At 45.9% G+C, this 20,417-nt stretch overlaps 1 protein-coding gene across 5 annotated transcripts in view; it reads right to left on the reverse strand.

Annotated features, from left to right (window-relative positions):
- Window positions 1-20,417, reverse strand: part of PUS7 (pseudouridine synthase 7) — a 46,876-nt gene that overhangs the window by 12,984 nt on the left and 13,475 nt on the right. For 3 of the 5 annotated variants that reach the window (XM_070617125.1, XM_070617128.1, XM_070617127.1), the window contains 5 exons: window positions 20,192-20,336; window positions 13,549-13,660; window positions 11,822-11,899; window positions 1,150-1,278; window positions 392-517 (listed from right to left, as the gene is read on the reverse strand). In XM_070617125.1, coding sequence (XP_070473226.1) covers window positions 392-517; window positions 1,150-1,278; window positions 11,822-11,899; window positions 13,549-13,660; window positions 20,192-20,336 — 590 coding nt within the window. Of the gene's footprint in view, window positions 1-391; window positions 518-1,149; window positions 1,279-11,821; window positions 11,900-13,548; window positions 13,661-15,092; window positions 15,111-20,191; window positions 20,337-20,417 lie in introns of all 5 variants that reach the window. The other 2 variants (XM_070617124.1, XM_070617126.1) reach the window with 1 other exon arrangement.

The raw sequence follows: 20,417 nt of genomic DNA on the forward strand, positions 1-20,417 counted from the left end.
CACGAAGGGTCTGAAACACAAGGAGGAACGTGAACTCAACAATCTCTCAGTTCACCTCCAATCCGTAACTTCCACAATTCTAACTCCCACGTGAATAATTACTTTAAAAGAAAATAAAAACACAGCCCCTGGATGGGCTACAAGGGGCGGGAGGAAAAACCTTCAGGTTATATCTTTTTGAACTGATTTATTTTTTACCTTGTGCATGTGTTATCTTAGAACAGAAATCAGGAGGCAGCTGTGGATCAGCTGGTCACCCAAGGATGAGACGCACTGGTTCATCTGGCCCAGACGCGAGAAAATCTAGAAATAACTAGAAACACCAACAAAAATCCCTGCTTCTTTTTTACGAGTGCTCTCTCAGATCAAAGTTAAGAGACTAAACACAAACCTTCCGACTTGATACGTGGGCACGGCCGTCGTCCCAAATCTTTGCATTCCGTAGTAGTTAATGAAGCCGATCTCCTTCAGAGAGTTCATGGCCTGCTGGACTTGGGCGTCAGTTCCGGTTATGTTTCTGCAGGGGCCCAAATTACCCAGAGAAAAAGTCCTCAGTCAAACATTCGGGGATGCGCGTCATCCGCTGAGAACGGCTTGGCTTCCCTGCCTCGCCCTGTCCCCTGCAGCTTCCTCTTTACCTCCTAAGGATTTTTAAATCGTGGTAAAATATACATAACTAAATTTACCATGTGAGCCAGTTTTAAGTACACAATACAGTGGCATTAAGTACGCTCACAATGTTGTGCAACCTTCATCACTATCTACTTCCAGAACGTCTTCCTCTTGCGAAACTGAAACTCTGCACCCACTAAATGCTAACTCTCCAAGCCCCAGCCCCCCGGGGAACCGCCGTTCTGCTTTCTGTGTCCTGGCATTTGCCTTTTCCAGGTACCACGTGTCAGTGGAATCACAGGCTCTTTGTCTTTCAACACAGTATTTGACGGAGACGGCTTCCTCCAAAGGTGGTGCCAAGGGCAGGGGGTAGAGACACACAGCACAGTTTGTTCTCCCGGCCCCATGGGCCCGCCCCACTCTCCCTTGCTACTGTGCCTGGTGGTGCCAGCTCACCTGGATTAACACCTGTTCCCAACAGGCCCGAGGTGACCTGGCAAGGCCCTCCAGTCTGCATTCCCGCCTGCAGTGCTTTACCTGAGAACGACGGTGAACTGATTGCCTTGAAGCTCCCCCAGCTTCAGAGGGTTTTTCTGATAGCTGAAATTCCCCAGCTTGAAGTTCATTAAGCACTTGTTCAAGTGGGCAAGTCTCTGTGCAGTTATTCTAAAAGACATAAAATAAAAAGACAGCCAAGATCATGAATACTGCCTGACTGCAACCATCCAGGACACTTCACTACAGAAGACGGCAGCCTGAAACAAGACTACGCCCAGCTAGGACAACGGGGAAGAGAGGCGCCATGGCAGATGGGCTGGGCATGCGTTCCCTTTCTCTCTGGATCTTTCCTCCAGCGTAACAATACCTGTCCCTCTCAGAATAATGTAACCTGAGTCACTTTATATTTTTTCTTTTTCTTTTTTTTCTTTGCTGAGGAAGATTGGCCCTGAGCTAACTTCTAGGCCAAGCTTCCTCTATTTTGTATGTGGGTCGCCACCACAACATGGCTGGGGAAGAGCAGTGTAGGTCTGTGCCCAGGAACAAACCTGGGCCACCGAAGTGGAGCACACTGAACTTAACCACCAGGCCAGGCGCCAGCCCCCACTTTTATATTCTGAAAGCCTCATATTATTTAAATACTGATGAGTAACAGAACAACAATATCTGTGGAATTTTCTACTGTCTGTGAGGGGCGAGGGGTGAGAAAGGGGAGAAGGGCAGAGAGAAATCCCACACGACAGTCAAGACTGTTATTAAGCATTTAAAAGATGTTATTAAGTATGACTCATATTTTCATCTATCAGAAAAACATTGTAATCTCACTACAGAAAACTTGGAAACATGCAGAAAAGTACAGAGAAAAGAAAAACAATTTAGTTTCATCACCTGAAAAAAAACTGTTAACATCTAACCTTGAATTTCCTTCCATTCTTTTCTCCCTGAACACATTAGATAAAGATATGCAGATGGTCAGACCCTGCCACAAATCTGTACCTTACTGTGACCATTTAAATGGTATCATAAAATCTTCAAAGAAATTCCTTAACTTCTTTAATAATATTATATGTAGAAAACCAATACAGCCCTGAAAAGTCTTTGTCCCCTCTCCAGCCCCCAGTACCCCTCCCCACTGGTGGCCAGCATTCATAGTTCTTGCACATCCTTCCAGAAACGCTTCTGTATATGTACATATATGTGTACTGTCTCCTCCCCTTTTTGGATGTTTTTGGTGAGCTTTTAGTATCTATGTTTTATACAGAAAAGCACAAAAATCCTAAGCAATCTGCTTAATGAATGTTCACCAAGTGACTATAACCATGTATTAGCACCCAGATCCTCCTCCATTCTGCTATATTTTAAATTGCTCAGCATCTTGCTTTCGTCACTTAAAAATGCCTATCAGAGATCTGTGTTATGTATGCAGTAACTTTCAGACTGCCTCACTGGGCAGCTGCGCAGGGCGCTGCTGCACTGCACGGACATCCAGCCCTGGATCTGACCAGCCCCTCTGATGGACGTTCAGATGGCGGCCTATCTTCTGCCTTTACAAACAATTCTACAGCCAACATCCTTATACCTACTTCTTTGTGCATCTAAATAGGTGTTTGTTTGGGATAAAGCTCTAGAAGTGGAAGGCGTGGATTTTAATTTTTAACTCCTATTACCCTCCAAAAAGGTTATACCGATTTACGCTCACACCATTAATATGTCAGCACCCACTGCCTCACGCCTGTGCCTCTCACATGGCAGACTAGAAACCTTTTTGAGCTCTGCCAGTCTGATAAGCTAAAAATGGTATTTTATTTTGGTTTTATTTGCATGCTTCTTATTGTGGGTGAGGTTAAACATTTCTTCATACATCGACTGTGAACTGCCTGTTCATCCTGTTACCTATTTTTCTGTTTCATTGCTAACTGATTGCTAATATCGTCTTCATATATTATGGAAATCTACCCTTTACTATATAGTTTGCAAATATTCTCTCCGATTCTGTGAATTTAATTTATAATATTTTACACTTTAGATTTCCCAACTTTATGTTAAAAAAAATTCAGAACTGGAGAAAACTGGCAACACCATAATGAGCAACCTTGTATCTTTCACCTAGTTTTACCAACGGCTAACATGTTCCCAGACTTACTCTCTCTCGATACACAAACACCCACACGTCACACACACACGCACGTAGAATCTACACGTTTACTGGACCCTCTGAGAGTTGGCTGTGGACATGGGGACCTTTCCCCTAGAGACTGTGCGTGCCTCCTAACAACAGGCAGAGTCTCCTGCCTCACCAGTGGTCACACGCAGGCAGCCTCACGTGAGTCCAACACCAATACGCAGTCCACAGCCAACCCCACCCCAGCACCCCAATAACAGCGGTTAGATTTTCCTTCAGCTCCCCAAATCCAAGATCTAACAAAGGACCACGCACTGCAGTTTGAGGTCTATTTAATCTCCACTAAGCTGACATCTGGACCTGTCCAGCCTTTTGTTTTGTGTTGACGCCTGACTTTTAGAAGCCGGCCTGGCTGCTTTACACAATGCCCTTCCACCTGGATCTCTCTGTGCCTCGTAATCAGACTCAGGTACTTTTCCGTAGGAAGGTGACTGAGGTGTGGGCTTCTCAGTGTATCCCAGCCAAAGGCAACGAATGAGTCAACGTCCCCATCACTGATGGTGATAAATGTGATCACTGGGTTAAGAGGTCATTCCCTCCAGGTTTTCCACTGTAAGGGTACCTTTCTCTCCCCTTCCCTTGTTTTTCATTTGTAATCTGTGGGGTGGTATTTTTAAAACTGTGTGACTATCCTGTTCCCCCCCAGTCTTTCCTCCAACTGTTGAGGTACCAAGGGTAATTGTTGCTGGAAGAAAATATTACTGTGTTGCCTGTGAAAGAGTGTTTCTCTCTATCTACCACTCCTCCTGGATTAGTTGGCATTCTTCTCCTAAATAAGGACTGTACAGTAAAATTTTAGTTAAACTCATGATTTCTTTTTTAAATGGCTCTGGGACTTAAGTCATCCTTAGAAAGGGTGTCCCTCGTCAGAGATTATTTTTTTAAAAGGTATCTCAAGAGTAAGCAGAGTGCTTTTACAGCTTGGGTTTTTCTCCAGTGGAAAGAATACTTGGAATGTGGTTTCCTTTAGGCTCAGAGCAGCGCTGTGCTTTCCATGTGTCTCATGCGGAGCAGGGTGGGGCCCTGTGCACTAATACACTCATCTTCACTGCAAGTCTGTTACTAGTTTACACTGGTTGTGGCAAAAGATACAGCACCCTGGACACTGTCTTTCCAGGGACTCGACTGAGAGTTTCTCTTTCTCTCTCCCAGTCAACTTCTGACACCCAAAGTGATCATTTAGAAAGGAGTGGGAGGAGGTCCTGTGGACTTGAGGAGACTTCTTGCTCTCGCCCTCTGCTTTACATTACGGAGTCTCCCCATCCTAAGCAGCAAGAAGGGTAAGGACACAAGACAGGAGAGGTTGTTGGTGTTTCTAGGTTTTTTTGTGTGTGTGTGTGCTGAGGAAGATTTGCCTGGAGCTAACATCTGTGCCAATCTTCCTCTATTTTGTACACGGTCACTGCCACAGCATGGCTGCCGACGACTGGTATAGGTCCGCGCCTGGGAACCAAACCTGGGCTGCCAAAGCAGAGCACGCTGAACTCAACCACTAGGCCACGGGGCTGACCCCGAGGGGAAAGTGTTTTTCACACACAAACCAGCAACATGTCAGCTGCTGCTTGGTGGCTTGGTTCTATATTTTAAATTAACAGTATCATCAACACGTCCTTTTGCTTTTTGTCTTTTTTTTAAAGGTAGACTGTAGGGTGTAAATACTGCACCAAAGACCTGGCTACAAAAAATACTCATTTATACTCTATCTGTCTGTCTGTCTGTCTGTCTCTGCGGTGGTACTGTAGCTGCTGCTGCTTTTGGTTTGGCTTCATCAAAACTTGGCAAAGCATCGACACTTCCTCAGCGAAGACGTACAAAAACGCCATCACTGGTTCTTTCATACAGTTGTATTTCTATGTTTCAATTTTTGACTCAACTGGAGTTTATTTAAAATAGATAACTGAGGTAAGGAGCCAATGTAATTTTTTTTCAGATGGCTACTCAGTTATTTCAACGTTCACTGACTCAACCATTTCTTCTCTGCTGATTGTAAATGCTAGGTTGAATACATACTCAATCTGCAGCTGTATCTGGGTCTAGAATTAATCTGTTCTACCAATTTACGTGCCAATGTCAAATTGCCTGAACTGCTCTATTTCGTAATCTGCTTTAATATATACTGAGGCTAATCCCCATATATTTGTTACTTTTTCCAGAATTTTCATGGCTAGTTTTGCATCTTAACTTTCCCACATTAACTTGATGATCAGCTTGATTAATTAAAAAGAAGACTCTATTGGCATTTTCATTAGTATCAGCATAAATGTATACATTTATTCAATTAGAAAAGGCATTTCTATGTACCCAAGAACACATTACATTATTCAGTTATTCAAGTCTCCTACCTCTCTTAATAGCATTTAGAAGTCTTCTTCATAGAGATCTTATATTTTTAAAACTTCTTTGTTTTTAGGTATCTTCTCTTTTTACCTTTTCCTGTGTGAAAGACTTCTTTCTTTCATGATGATTTCTAACTGGCTATTGTCTGCATATTCATTTTTGTACGTCAATCTTTCCTATCTAACTTTCAGTCAACTCGTTCAGTAGAAACAAACACATCATTGACAAAAATTGCAATTTCGCCACCTCCCTTCTAGTTTTTACACCACTTATTTCTTAATTTTGTCTGTCTGCATTATAGCATATTCCAAACAATGATAAACAGCCATCATATGTGGTCATCTTTATTTATTTTGTTCCTGGCCTAAATGAACTGTGTCCAGTATTTCCCCATTAAATAAGACACTGGCTTTTCATTTGAAATTTTCATATTTTGTCATGTTAAAATATTTTTATATTTTGTTATGAGAATATTCATCTCTCTCTACTTTAGTAAAGAGGTTTTTTTTTCTTTAAATTGGAAATAATCTAATACAGTCAAAATAATCCATTGGGGCCGGCCCTGTGGCCAAGTGGTTAAGTTCGCGCGCTCTGCTGCAGGCGGCCCAGTGTTTCATTGGTTCAGATCCTGGGCGCGGACATGGCACCGCTCATCGAGTCACGCTGAGGTGGCGTCCCACATGCCACAACTAGAAGGACCCACAACTAAAAATACACAACTATGTACCGGGGGGCTTTGGGACAAAAAAAAAGGAAAAATAAAATCTTTTAAAAAAACAAAAATAAAAAAATAACCAACATAATTAAATTAGGTATCTTAAAAAAAAAATAATCCACCAATTGGAATTTACTTATTTATTTAACCATTCATTTTATTTAAGATTCTCCAATTTGGGTCACGGGGTTGCTTACAATTTTTTAAAATTATAAATAATGCCACATAGTACAGCACCGTGCATGAGGAAACAGTTTTAGTTTTTTCTGAATTTGGATTTTCTCTGCAAAGCCATCTCCTCTGAGAACTCCTACAACAAAGGTGTCTGTGCTCCCCTTTGCTGGAGGACACACCTCCCTCTTCGGAACCCCAGACTCTCGGTGCTTCGGCGCTGGTCCCTGCCCTCATCCCGCTGGCCCTGCTCTCAGAAGCCATGCTCCAGCTCTGCCTGCAAGTACAGGAGTCGGCAGGCGCGGGACATGGACTGGGCGCTGGGCCTGTGTGAAAGGCCGCCTTCTGCCCCCGAGTGCCTCGCCTGTAGACCCAAAGAAGCCACCATGGCAGCAGCCCCACGGATGTGCCCTGCTCTGCAGCCTCTGACGTCCCGACATGACGTGCGGAGTTACTCAGGAAAGTGGATCCTACTCATTGGTTACAAATATTGTTATTGAGTTAAACACACTGTTTAAAAGTCACCTATATAGGTGGCTGGCCTGGTGGTGCAGCAGTTAAGTTTGCACATTCTGCTTTGGGGGCCCAGGGTTTGATGGTTCGGATCCCTGGTGTGGACCTATGCACTGCTTGTCAAGCCATGCCATAGTGGCATCCCACATATAAAGTAGAGAAAGATGGGCACGTATGTCAGCTCAGGGCCAGTCTTCCTCAGCAAAAAGCGGAGGATTGGCAGCAGATGTTAGCTCAGGGCTAATCTTCCTCAAAAAAAAAAAAAAAAAAAATTCACCTATATAGCCCCAGCTTGCTATTTCCTCTCCCAGAATTCTTGTTTCTTTGCTGAAAACCCCCCATGCTCCCTGAAGACACTCCATCAGTCCCTTGATGCATTATCAGTCAGCTTGCCTATTTCCTGGTCCAGGAGGTGCAGAAGCAGCCTGACCAAATTTCTTGAGTAAAAAAATGTCACTCCCCAATATAAAATGTAGGAAGCTAGCCAGAGAAGGTGGGAAATGGGCGAAGCTCATACTCCATCACCCTCCCTCCCGCCCCCAGTCCTCTGTCCAACCCGAGGACCACACAGGAGTGAAGCAGGTCTGGTCCAGCCCCGGGCCGGTGGCTCAGAGGCAGCAGGTGCAGGAGAAAAAGGGCACCAAGTCCTCGACCTCAGACACCTGGGCACAATGGTGCAACCACAGGGCATAAATTAATGCAGGAATTATGTTCCAAAGAATCCAGAAAGCAGAGGATCAGGGGGATAGAAAGGGGAACGAGAGCAGAACTCCTCTTTGTTGGCAACTCCTGCTGTAGAAATGGACGGAATATTTAAGAGTCATGGGGGGAAAAGGAATCAGACAGGCAACTTGGCAGCTCCAGAGGGAAATTCTGGAGACTGCTTCCTGACAGCCAGGGAAGTGTGTGGCAGCTCTTTTTCTTTTAACTGAGATAAAATTAACATAAAATTTGTCACTTTAACGACTAGAAAGTCTACACTTCAGTGGTTTTAGTGCATTCCCAACGCTGTGCAACAGTCGGCACTACCTAATTCCAGAACATTCCCAGGATCCCCAAAGCAGCCCGGTATCGAGCAGCCCCACTCGCCCCCTGCAGCCCCTGTCAACCGCTGACCCACCGCCTGTGTCTACAGATGTCCCCGTTTCGGAGACTTCGCGTGAAGAGAACACGCGGCCCTCTGTGCCTGACTTCCAGCCTTAGCGTGGCCTTTCTGAGGCCATCCGCGCTGCAGGAGCACCAGTACTTCATTCCTTTTCATGGCTGAATCATGTTCTACTGCCGATTCCTGAACACACAACCGACACGTGTTCCTGAATGCCACCGGCACAGCGGAGAGCAAGAGCGATACTCAGCTCCTGTTGGTGCGGGCACTCCCCAAGAACAGACGGAATGGAATTGACAATATCTTCACGGTATCCTTCACAGTTTTAATTCTGACGATCCTGGATCAAGCTCTTTGATTGTAAATTCAGAGCACGTTCTGTGAATAACTTAGGAGTACCAAAATCTCACTTTTAAACCTAAGGAGCCAACCAAACCAGCTCGCTGCACAAAAAGCCTTTATTAACAAAGCCAGGGAAATCCTGGCCTGGGTTCAGAAAGCAGACTGGCGGGAAGAGGCAGGAAAAGAAACAAAGCATTCTGAATGGGGCTGTTCCTGCCTGAGAGCCTGCTGCATCCCAGGTGACTTTGGAGCGTTCCCTGAAGCTGACAAGAAACGCTGCTTATGCCTAGGATTGATCATCAGCAATAATTAAAACCCTGTGGGGGGCAGAGCGGGTTTATCCTATTTACCAGTTCTCATGGGAAAGGTCAATCTGCCCGGCCCCTCGGATCCATTAAGCAAACCAGGGGTGTCGCCTGCATCCGCGAGATAAATGCTATGTGCCTTCCAATGGCCAGCGTTAGGCGTTCTTACTAAGCCAACAGGAAAAGGATGGAGGCAGCAGAGGTCTGCGAAGACAGGGCAGCCCCGTGATCAAGTAGGACATCTGGTGGCTGACCAAGAAGAGGAATAAATATCTTCACCCTTCAAATAGTCAGATTTCACATCATATAATACAATAGAAAATAATGAAGGGCTGGCCCGGTGGCACAGCGGTTAAGTTCCCACATTCTGCTTCGGCGGCCCGGGGTTCACTGGTTCAGATCCTGCGTGTGGACATGGCACCACTTGGCAAGCCATGCTGTGGTAGGTGTCCCACATATAAAGTCTAGGAAGATGAGCACGGATGTTAGCTCAGGGCCAGTCTTCCTCAGCAAAAAGAGGAGGACTGGCAGCAGTTAGCTCAGGGTTAATCTTCCTCAAAAAAAAAAAAAAGAAAGAAAGAAAGAAAATAACGATATACCATTTTTTGACCCTCAAATTAGCAAATGATTTTTTTAAAAAATCATAACACACGTTAGGGAGAATTCCAGGGATGGAGAATAAAGGTGATAAATTGGTACCACCTTTCTACAGGGTCAATGGGCTTTGCCATGAAAAACCTAATACCTAGAATTTCACATTCCTTTTTTCTTTTTTTTTTTTTTTTGCAGATTAGCCCTGAGCTAACATCTGCTGCCAATCCTCCTCTTGTGCTGAGGAAGACTGGCCCTGAGCTAATATCCATGCCCATCTTCCCTAACTTTGTATGTGGGATGCCTACCACAGCATGGCTTGACAAGAGGTGCGCAGGTCCGCACCCCGGATCTGAAATGGTGAATCCCGGGCCACCGAAGCGGAACGTGCGCACCTAACCACAGTGCCACTGGGCCGGCCCCCCCAACTTATTTTTAATTTAGCTGGAAACATTCACAGAGCCAGCTAAAAAGCACAGGACTTGACGACACTGACAGCTTAGACACCAAAGAGAAGACAAGAACCTTCTGCGTCCCATACCCACAGAGGATGGGAAAGTCTGCACCCTCAGCCACTGTCACACCCGTATTCTGGCCAGCCCGCTGGCCCACCACCCAAAGAAGCTGTTTTGAATCTTCACGCTCTTCAGGGTCCCTTCCCCTCCTGCGCCCTTCACTCTCAGCAGATGACTCCACATTCCATGCGTCCCAGGAAGAAAAACAGAAGAGGGTGCCACATACGAACACCATCACCTTCAGGTGTCTCCTCCCGCCCTCTTTCAAATACATAACGTCTGCACACACTAGTCAGGTCACGGAGAGAAGATGTTCTCAGTCTGCTTTTACTGCTACATCACGCACTGTCCCACAGTCAAGGAAGAAAAGGACTGGAAAATCCATCAGGGTGCAACCAGCGGCTCAATCCCAACATTATTTCCAGTGAATCAGAAAAGTGATGGGAAAGAAGCCAGATTGTAGGGAATTGTGGGATAAAGAGGAGATGCCACTTCAAATTCTTTAAGAAAAGATAGGGAAATTACAACTAAATATCTGTATTTATTTTAAGTGGGGACAGCAAGCACAGATGACTTTATTTTTAATTACAGTACAATTAACATACGGTAAACCGTACATATTCAAAATATACAAGTTTTAACACGTGAACTAGCCCGTGAAACCACCACCACACTAAAGATAATAAACACAGGCACCTCCTCCAAAAGTTTCGCCCTCCCACCACTCCCTACCTCAGTGGGCGCACTAAGACGGAGGCCTGAGTTTGTCTGACTTCGCCTAGCTGTGAATTCATCCCTTCCCTTTCACCTTCACGGAACTGATGGGTTCAGACCCATGTTCTCCTTCCCAGAATATGGCAACAGCCCCAGCTCTGGTTTCATCCAGTGTGCGCCACCCACACTCCCTGATGCTGCCCTGTGTAGATGACGGCCACCCAGGCTCCTCGACGTGACCCACAGGGTCCTGCAGGGTCTGGATCCTGCCTACCCCTCAAGCCTTACTTCTTGCCACACTCCCACAGAACCAAGGGCCCTGCCAGGCATCAAGTGAGCCATGCTCCCCGATTCCTCTCCAGTGTCTTTTCATGAGCTGTTTTCTTGGTTTGGAACAAACAACCCCGGACCCTCCCCAGGCCCAGGAAACTCCAACTCACCTTCCAGAACCTACATCAGTGGTTCTCAACCAGGGGCAATTTTGCCCTTCAAGGGGCGTGTGGCAATGTCTGGAGACATTTTTGTCTGTCACAACTTGGGGGCGGGGGGAAGTGCTACTGACATCTAGTGAGTAGTGACCAGGGCTTCAGCCGAATGTCCTACAGTGCACAGGACGGCCCCACAACACAGAACTACCCACCCAAAACGCCAACAGCAAAGAGGCTGAGAAGCCCTCACCCAGACGGAAACCCGAGCACCCCGTTTTCCGTGAAGCCCCCACGATGAGCCTACGCTGTGCTGTCAGGTCTACCCCGACACTCCGGATACGCCTCTACCCTAGCATTTATCTCACTGCATGGTGAGTTCCGACTCACTTGTCTGTCTTCTCCATTAGATTGTAACTGCTTCAAAAGCAGAGACCATCTTTTTCATCTGAATATCTCCAGTGCGTAACAAAAGAGCTCTTCACTGTTTTGTCATTAAATTTTAAGTAACTTATATTTAATAATGAATAAACAAAAGAGAGACAAGAGAGAAAGCAATTCTTCTCTTGGCTCCACCACAAAAATCCTTTAAAAATTACACAAATAATGCCTGTTTGCTGGGAAGACACTAGGAAATACAGATAAGCAAGAAGAAAAACACAAATAGAAACATAATTTTTTGAATTGCCAGTGGCATCTAAAGATGGAAGAGGTAAACCCACGAAGCAAACCGCGAACTCTGAGAGGCAGCGCGAGGATTCTGCAGCGCGAGACCCCGTCTGCGCCCCCCACTTACTTGAGAACAGCGATCTCCTGGACGGTGATGGCCCTTTTATCTTTGGTTCCCATGTAGGAGAAAATGTTTGGCTTGACTCTGGTAAGACAAAAACAGAACTAACTGAAGTCACATACCATTCAGAAATCATATTTCTCATGATTTAAGATTAAAAATAAAGATACTTAAACAACCGAATAAGAGAAACTTTATTTAAAAATGTACCCAGGAAAACACACATTAGTATGCAAGCTAAGAAAGGAGATGCTGCCTGAACAACGTCCTCCTCAGAAGGGCTTCACTCAGCACGTCTGTGGCTACTAGTGAACAGCATCCTGCTCAAAGGCCTGGCCAGCCAGTGACCAAAAGGGAAATAATGCGCTTCCTATCGGTCACATGCACTTCATCAGACTGCGTAACTGCGAAGGCGAAGGAAAACTCATCTTAGACAGATAACGTACCCCTTTGAAAATTTCCTATCTTCAATTTTAAAAGTTACTAATAATGTGAATTTTCCACAGATACAGGCTATTTCTTTGCATAAAAAGCCAAATGCTAAACAGGGATCTGAACAGCCTTGATATGAAGACAGGCGGAAGCTGGTTAACTAAGAAGTATTTCATAAAAGTTGCTCCACGTGAACGGGAGAAAAGCAGGACGGATTTCCTCCATTCTGAGCAACAGCCAACTCCAGACCTCAGAGGAGTCCCTCCCCAGCTGTCTGTGCTCCTGTCAGGAAAGGTTTATTCTCCAACTCAGGTGCAGGCAGGGCAGTGCCGACTCTCCCAGCGAGCCAGCAACTAGAGTAAAACAGAACGTTACTTAATAGGATCCTGTGCCCCATCGGCTGAACTGTGTTCCCCCCAAATTCCTCTGTGGACGCCCCGACCCCCAGTACCTCAGAATGTGCCTGCTGGAGATGGGGCCTTTAAAGAGGTGACTGAGTTAAAATGAGGTCATTAGGGTGGGCCCCTTCCAATCGGACTGGTGACCTAAATAAGAGAGAATGCGGACACAGCGAGACTCCAGGGGCACACACGCACAGAGAACAGGCCGCGGGAGGACACGGAGAGGTGGCGGCCATGTGCAAGCCAAGAAAGGGCCTCTGAAGAAACCAAACTTGCCCACCTGATCTCGGACTTCCAGCCTCCAGAACCGTGAGAAAACGAACTTCTGTTACTTAAGCCGCCCAGTCTGTGCTATCTTGTTACAGCAGCCCTAGCAAACGAGCACACTGCGTGCCGTGTTGAAACTGGGTCAAATATATATTAAAAAGCAAATTTCCACTGCATGCAGATTTGCTGTGGCGCCAGTGCTCATTTCTGAAAGAGAAATTCTCTGGCACCTGGCCCATCCTCAGAGCCCCCGTCTCTGCTGTAACTGCGTTCCTAGGACAAACCTGACTGGGTTTGGGTTTTCGGTCCAGTCAATCTCCAGGAATCATGAGCTCACAGTTTACTACAGCAAACCTCTGCGACGACATCAAAGTGCAGGCTTTCAGGGAAGAAGCCAGACGGACTCGTAACTCTCAACTATGTAAACTACTTATTTAGAGAATTTTCATCTTGAATCCTGGCAATATGCAAGGGGGTTAAAAAAATCGAATTCACCTATTGTCTAAGAAAATTCTAACTGGGAGGCACCGGTGCTATCTGCTTGCCTCTTCTACTCCTTCTTCACCAGCATAGAAAGAGGAAAGTAAGTTTCCGTGTTTTGATTTTGCATAGGCACAAGAACAAGATACTAACCTTAAATATTTGGACAGAACATTAATAGCATCCATCGTGTCTTTGTTTTCCTTGTACAGTACAAAGTGGCAGTAACTTCCCCTAGATTTTGGCCAAGAATGTTTTCTTGGATCTTAAAAACAAAAAAATTAAACATTATATATACCATAATACAAGTCATCTGAGTTTTTTCTTATGAAAACCTACAAGCTCACTTTTTGCTAGAGAACCTCTGAGTGAGGAATCGAATCTGGTCTGATAAGAAATACAGGTTAAGTGGTTAGAGCTGTGTGGACTACAGGCCCGTCCATACTTCAAATCAAAAGCTGAAATGCAGGTGATCTGACAAACGACTAAGACTAACCAGCAATCCCCACACAGAGAAACACAGAGGGTCCACCACAACCCAGTGGCGTTACTTTAGGCGCGTCCAACAGGTGGGCTGATGGCTAGAGGGAAACAGCAGTCACGTGGGAATCCACCGGCCCTGCCTCGTGTCCCCGTCAGGCGTCCGTGCACACCGGCTGGATGCCTCCGCGGGAGGGGGCGACGCTGGTGATGAGCTGCCTCAGCGACACTTTGAGAATTTCCAAAGGCCACTTCCATCACAAAGGTGCAGCCAGTACCAGACGCTTTACAGACATCTACCCGACAGAGAAAGCAGCTGGCATTCGAGACCTGACTGTCATTCTTGGGGAAAAGGAAACTGGAAAAGTTAAGCCGGGTTAAATGTTAACTTCCGAGCTGTTACTTCCATCGCTCAACTTGTGGCAAACTGACAAATATTTCAAGACTTTGGAGAAGCTGGTTTTTAAAACTGTTCTTTTAAATGAACATTTTAATTATGCTATAATCTAGAAACATATATTTAAACAATATTAAGATTTAGATTTAAGTGGCCTGAAAAGGTGTTTTGAAAAAAAATCAAACATTTTGACAAAAAATAAGCCACAACTGCACTTGACAGACGCTGCCCAGGGATACCCGTGACTCTTGTAGGACACAGCTGCAGCGGCTACTTGTTATCGCATCCACTCGATTTCTGGAACTCCACGAAAGAAAGGCTGTGAAAAAATATGTCATACGAACCCTAGAAAAGAGTCTTCTTCTCAAAATGTTTCTTTGGCCCTACAATAATCCCTCTGCATGAACTCATGAATCCTTCATCATCGGAGATAGAAGAAACTTCCCATCCTCAAGCTACCTGGACACCCAGCTTGGTCAAGGTGTCCCTACAGCTTGACGCACTGATTTAAGCTACAGTGGAAAACAGACAAGTCGAGAAACCACCCGGGAAACAGCCACAGCGTGCACGCTTAGCGAATCGCTTTCCTTCCTGATAAACGTGAACGGGAGTCTTTTCCGTCTTGGAGAGAAAAGCACTACAAGTACTTCTCTGGCTCCTTGTGAATTCCTCACAACTCATCCTCAGGAAACGGAACAGGAATATTATCTCTGGTTTCCTCCCAGCTCACCAGAGTTAAGCAACGCTGTCTGCACTCAGCACTCGTGACAAAAATCATTGGCATTTCATTCGATCTGCATGAGACACCAACCGCTCTTACCTGCTGCAGTGCTGACCTCTGTCCAAATGCACAGCATAAAGAGCACAAGAGAGCAACGTTTAATTACAGTAACAGTAAAGTGCTTTCGAGGGGAACATGCAAATGGTGGCATGGCGAGTTTCTGCCGGGGGCTTCCACAGCGCCCGGCAGACTCGTGGTGGGTGCACAGCCATGGAGACACGGACAGTGGAATGTCGCAGAGGCGAACGGAGACTAGGAAAAAGACTCACCTACAGGCACAGCCTCCCTGTCCCATCCCTGCCCAGCAGCTCGTCAGTGCACCCTCAAAGCTGCACCCTGTGTCCCCAGGGCATGGAGCGAAAGGTTCAGACCGGATGCAAAATGCTCCCTTATCCAGATATTTGTTTTCTTAAATATGGGAGGACACATACCAAAATGCTATTTGTGATTATCTTTTGGTGGTGAGATTGCAAGTAATCACTGTTTTACTTTGTGCTTTTCTGTGTTTTACAAGTTTCCTGCACTGAGTTATAAAGACTTTTTATTTGAAAAAAGTTGAAAAATTATTAGGAAAAACAGTTCTCAAACTGATAGACTAAAAGAGATTTAAGAGACTTATCCATTGAACGCAACCTTCTGGCCTTGCCTGTACCATCATGTGAACAAGGCACTGTACGTAAAAGACACTCCGGGAAAGTGAGTATGCACTGGGCATTAGAAAGAAATTAGGACTGATTTTGTTGGATGTACTAATAGTTTCAGGTTTTAGTCTTTATCTGTCAGACACATACTCAAGTATTTACGAGTAAAATGAAGTGCTACATAGAATTTTCTTTAAAATACTCCAAGAAAAAAAAGTGGGAGGAAGAGACCAAACAAAAACAACAGAATGTTAAACATCTCGAAGATGATTGACAGGTGCCCCAGGACTCAATGTATGATTTTCCTCATTGGTGTCCACGTCTGAACATGTCCATAAGGAAAAGTCAAAAAAAAATACATGTGATAAAGTTGATGAAGTGTAGCTATATTTTTCCTTAACTATCTCTTCACTAAACTCACAATTAACTATAAAGGCAAGAAATAAATGAAGCCACAAGACTGAGAAACCAAATGCTGTATACTTTGAGAGAAACCATGACAACCGAGAATGTCTTGGCTCACGAGCATGCATCTTTGATCAGCAAGTCCAAGCACTGAGCATGCACACAGTTCTCTCCTTTGCAAAGGCCAGATACGAGGGTTCTTTCCTATGTACACTTGCTACACAAAATAGTGAGCATACGCATGGATCACCTGGGAATATTCTGAACAATGGAAAATCAACGGGTCTCAACTTATTTTGGGCAATTTGTTTGACTTTATAAAACTCTAAATCCTTAGAATGCTAATAAGTAGCATACACATAGCTTTACAATTTAAGTGAATTTAAAATAACTTTCAGACATTTTGAGACACTGATTTAAAGTGCGAACGCCAAGACTTCTCAGGCTGAGGTAAGAGGAAGCAACCTTCCGATGGTCTGATGTGGCGGCTCCACTCTAGGAGCAATAGAAACCAGACAAAAGGAGGAATCACGTTCAGGAGACCCATGTATGGAGCACAGAGGTCCTCATGAATAAGGAAGGAAAAATGTTTGTGGCCCGAGAAAGATGACAGGATGGCGTAGCATGCAGAACATTCTTTCCTTCCTATTCAAGGCCATTTCCAGCGCTGCACCCCTGCACACTGCCCTTCGGCTTCCTCAGGATCCTGCTCCATCCGTTATCGCTCTCCCGGAATTTCCACCCTCGCTCGCCCTGGCTCTTTCCCTTCAGTCTACAACCTGCTCAGGGCGCTTCCATTTTCAAGTCAAACCTGTGTCTCCCTCTCCTCAACCTGGTTCCTCTCCCTTCTTCCCCTCTTTACAGCTTAGCTGAAAAAGCAGCCTGTATTTACTGCCTGCCGTCTCAACCTACTGTGTAAACCGGTTTCTCCCTCTGCTCCAGTAAAACTGCTCTGGCAAAGACACCAGCGACGCCCATGTCGCTAAAAATCGACCGACGTGTTTCAGCGTCCTCATCTTGCTGACCCATCTGTAATGTCTTTCCCTGCTAACCACTCTGATTATTGGCAGTCTCTCTCCCTGTGGATTCCGTAACACTGGGCTCTCCCGGAGTTTCCTTTGGACGCGCCTGGCTCCTCCTGAGTCTCTGTGGACTCCTAGATCCAGGTATGCCCCTGGGAACCGCTCATGCCAAAAAGTATGGACGTCGTCTACATATCACATGGCAGAATGATTTTTTGTACTTAAGTCTCTAAAAAGAAGTTCTTAGAGGCATTTGGAATGTACACTATCTATTTCAAAATGCTAAGTTAATTTACCTGATTACACAGTTTATAATAACCACGTGACATTTTCAGAAAAATACCCTACGTATGCTTTGAGGTAAATCAACATGGCCTGTCCATCAGACCGGAACAACACAACATCCACACTGAGACAGCCGGTACCTTGTGGTGTGTGGGCACCATGATTCAGAATCCACCGTGCCTACGTTTTAGGACGGATGGCTCTACTGGAGAAAAGTTTAGCTTAAGAACATTGCAAAATTGCTGGATAATGCATGAGCCACCAGTAACAATTTCTATCAGAGCTTGGTAGTAAAGGAGCTCTAAAAACATCACAGACTTGGCTTTGCAATGAAGCTTTAAAAGCGAATTCATTCAGGTGCTAGGCAAGGTGGCCGAGGAGGACCAGCTGTCATTGGTACTGGGTTCTCCTCACGGGGGCACGAACAACAGTCTCTGGGTACCAGCCTTCCCTACTTTTCCAGTGCTGTTTGCTTTAAGCCACTCTCAGCTGGCGGATGGGGAGCGCGATCGGCAGATGGACCCAGGCTCTGGGTCCGTGAGGGGGACGGAGCAGCTCAGATGGCAGACCTCTAGTCCACCTGAGTAATCGCCACAACAGCTCAAGCCCCTGAGGGTCAGACCTCTGTGCAAGTGTTGATCCAATCTGACCTGCCTGCCTGCTTCTTTTTAAAGTGAGAAATTCCTAATTACTGAAGACGTGTAAAGGGAAACGGAGAGGGGTGGTTCACGTCACACAGAGCCAGCATCCCACTTGGAAAATCTTAAGGAAATTTTTTATTTGGAAAAAAAGAAAGGGGGGTGTGGCACAAGCACAGAAAATGTGGATAAAGGCAGAATGCGAGAGACCTGGCGCCACTCACTTGAGGGGAAGGGGTGGGAGGCCGCGCGATGGCCCCCCTGCCTGGCAATGCCCTAAGGCCCCTCCCCAGAGGTCACAGAGCCTGGCCTCCTCTGAGAAAGCAGCACCGTTAACCGGAAGCAACCAGACAAAGAAAGAGAGGTTCTGCCTCTTCCAGCCTGCAACCTCATGACCACACTCAGCAGATCACAACCCTGCCTCCTCCTCTCGCCTTTGCAAGCGGGCAGCTGACCCACGTGGACTGCCCCTCTACAAGGAATGTCCCCGGCAGCCCATCTCACCCTGGGTTCCTTGAGAGTTGGGACTGAGTGCGCACAGGCACCTGTGCTAGGTGGCGGGTTACCTGCTCTCCTCCACATCTATGACAGCTACTAGCTGCGTGCCAATCCAGGGAGAACGGGGAAAACAGGCACCTGAATCACTTTCCACTGGGCTTAACTTCCTGGAACAACCCCAGCCAAAGGCAGGCTGGGAAGGCAATATTTCACGCTGTGGCTCCGACATCAAAGAAACACGTAGTAACCACGCCATCAGTCTGTGGATTGAGAACCACCCTCAGTAGTTCGAAAGTACATCATCCCACCTTTCCATCTGGTATCCACCGAGAAGTGGCCTTCCTCTCCACCTTCTCCTCCTCTGCTCAAGGTTTCTCATTTCCGTGTCACTATCCAGATTTCATTTTTTTTTTTTTTGAGGAAGATTAGCCCTGAGCTAACACCTGCTGCCAATCCTCCTCTTTTTGCTGAGGAAGACTGGCCCTGAGCTAACATCCATGCCCATCTTCCTCTACCTTTTTTTAATATGCGGGATGCCTGCCACAGCATGGCTTGCCAAGCGGTGCCATGTCGCACCCAGGATCCGAACCGGCAAACCCCGGGCTGCCGAAGCGGAATGTGTGAACTTAACTGCTGCACCACCGGGCCGGCCCCTATCCAGGCTTCTTTATTTGACTACATTATTTTCTCAGCACAGCTCAATCTTCTTTCTACTCCCATTTTCCTTCTACCCTCTCATGTCGCCAGAAGCACAGTTATACACAACTAAGGCTTCTTCCGCTCACAGCCCTGACCTGAGAGAATTCTGACCAAGCGCCAATGATTTCAATGGTCTTTTGTTATTCAGTCTTGGAGTTTTGCTCTAAGAAATAGATCTAGAAATAACTCCTCACCAACAGGGGCCATCACTGGCAGGGGAGGAGGATGGGGAAATAACTTTTTCTGACTACAATTTTCATTAAAATTTTATCTGCTGATTTGACAGGTAAAAGGAGAAAAATCACCCAATTTTTCTTAAGGTTATATGCAAATCCAAATTTTCATGGCTGTAGAAAACATATCAGAACATAAACAGCAGAGAGATTCACTGACAACACACCCATTTCAAATGAATGATACACAACGAAGGAAGGATGCACTGGGCGAAGGGGCGCTGCTTTATATTCCGTGTTTCAGGCGTGAGTGAAGAAGATACTCACAGCTGGAAACAGCAGCTCTTTCAGTATAGACACTTTGCAGAAAATATGCCACTGGGACGGCTGACGAGCATTTCTTGTTCATCTGAAAGCTTTCTGTCCTCCATTAGGAACCGAGAATGAGCAATATCCTTCCATTTCCTCCCTCAATTGCCACTCAGCCTGCTCTGCTCTTCAGGGAACGTATCGAATTCCTAAGACTCTTTCAGGCATCACCATAATCTCAGCAAATCTTTACTCACATAAAAGGCCTAACGCCCCCGTGCCAGACAGACAGGCTACAGGATTGCTGTGACATCTGAAATGATATGATTCCCCTCCTTGAAGGACTGACATGATCAATATCCTTGTCTGAACAACAGCAACACAGCCCTTGAACATGACCGGGCAGGAGATGGGAGCGGGATGTGCCGTGTGACCCCTGAGCAGAGAGGCCAGTCCTCCCACACTTACTTGCCAGAGCCTTCCTTCCAGCTGTGTGGTAGGCTACGATATACTTCTTCCCCTCTCTGTCCTCTGTTTTTGTCTCTAATCCTGGAAACAGAGATTTAATTGCTTGATGGATGACGGTTCTTTTCTCTTTGGTGTCCTCAATAACCTAATAAAAACACAGATAATGATACTACTAATTTAAAAAACATTAAATAGGGCGATAATACCAACAAGTTAGTAAAAACAC

Source organism: Equus przewalskii, chromosome 4, assembly GCF_037783145.1.
Source record: "Equus przewalskii isolate Varuska chromosome 4, EquPr2, whole genome shotgun sequence".
NCBI lineage: Eukaryota > Metazoa > Chordata > Mammalia > Perissodactyla > Equidae > Equus > Equus przewalskii.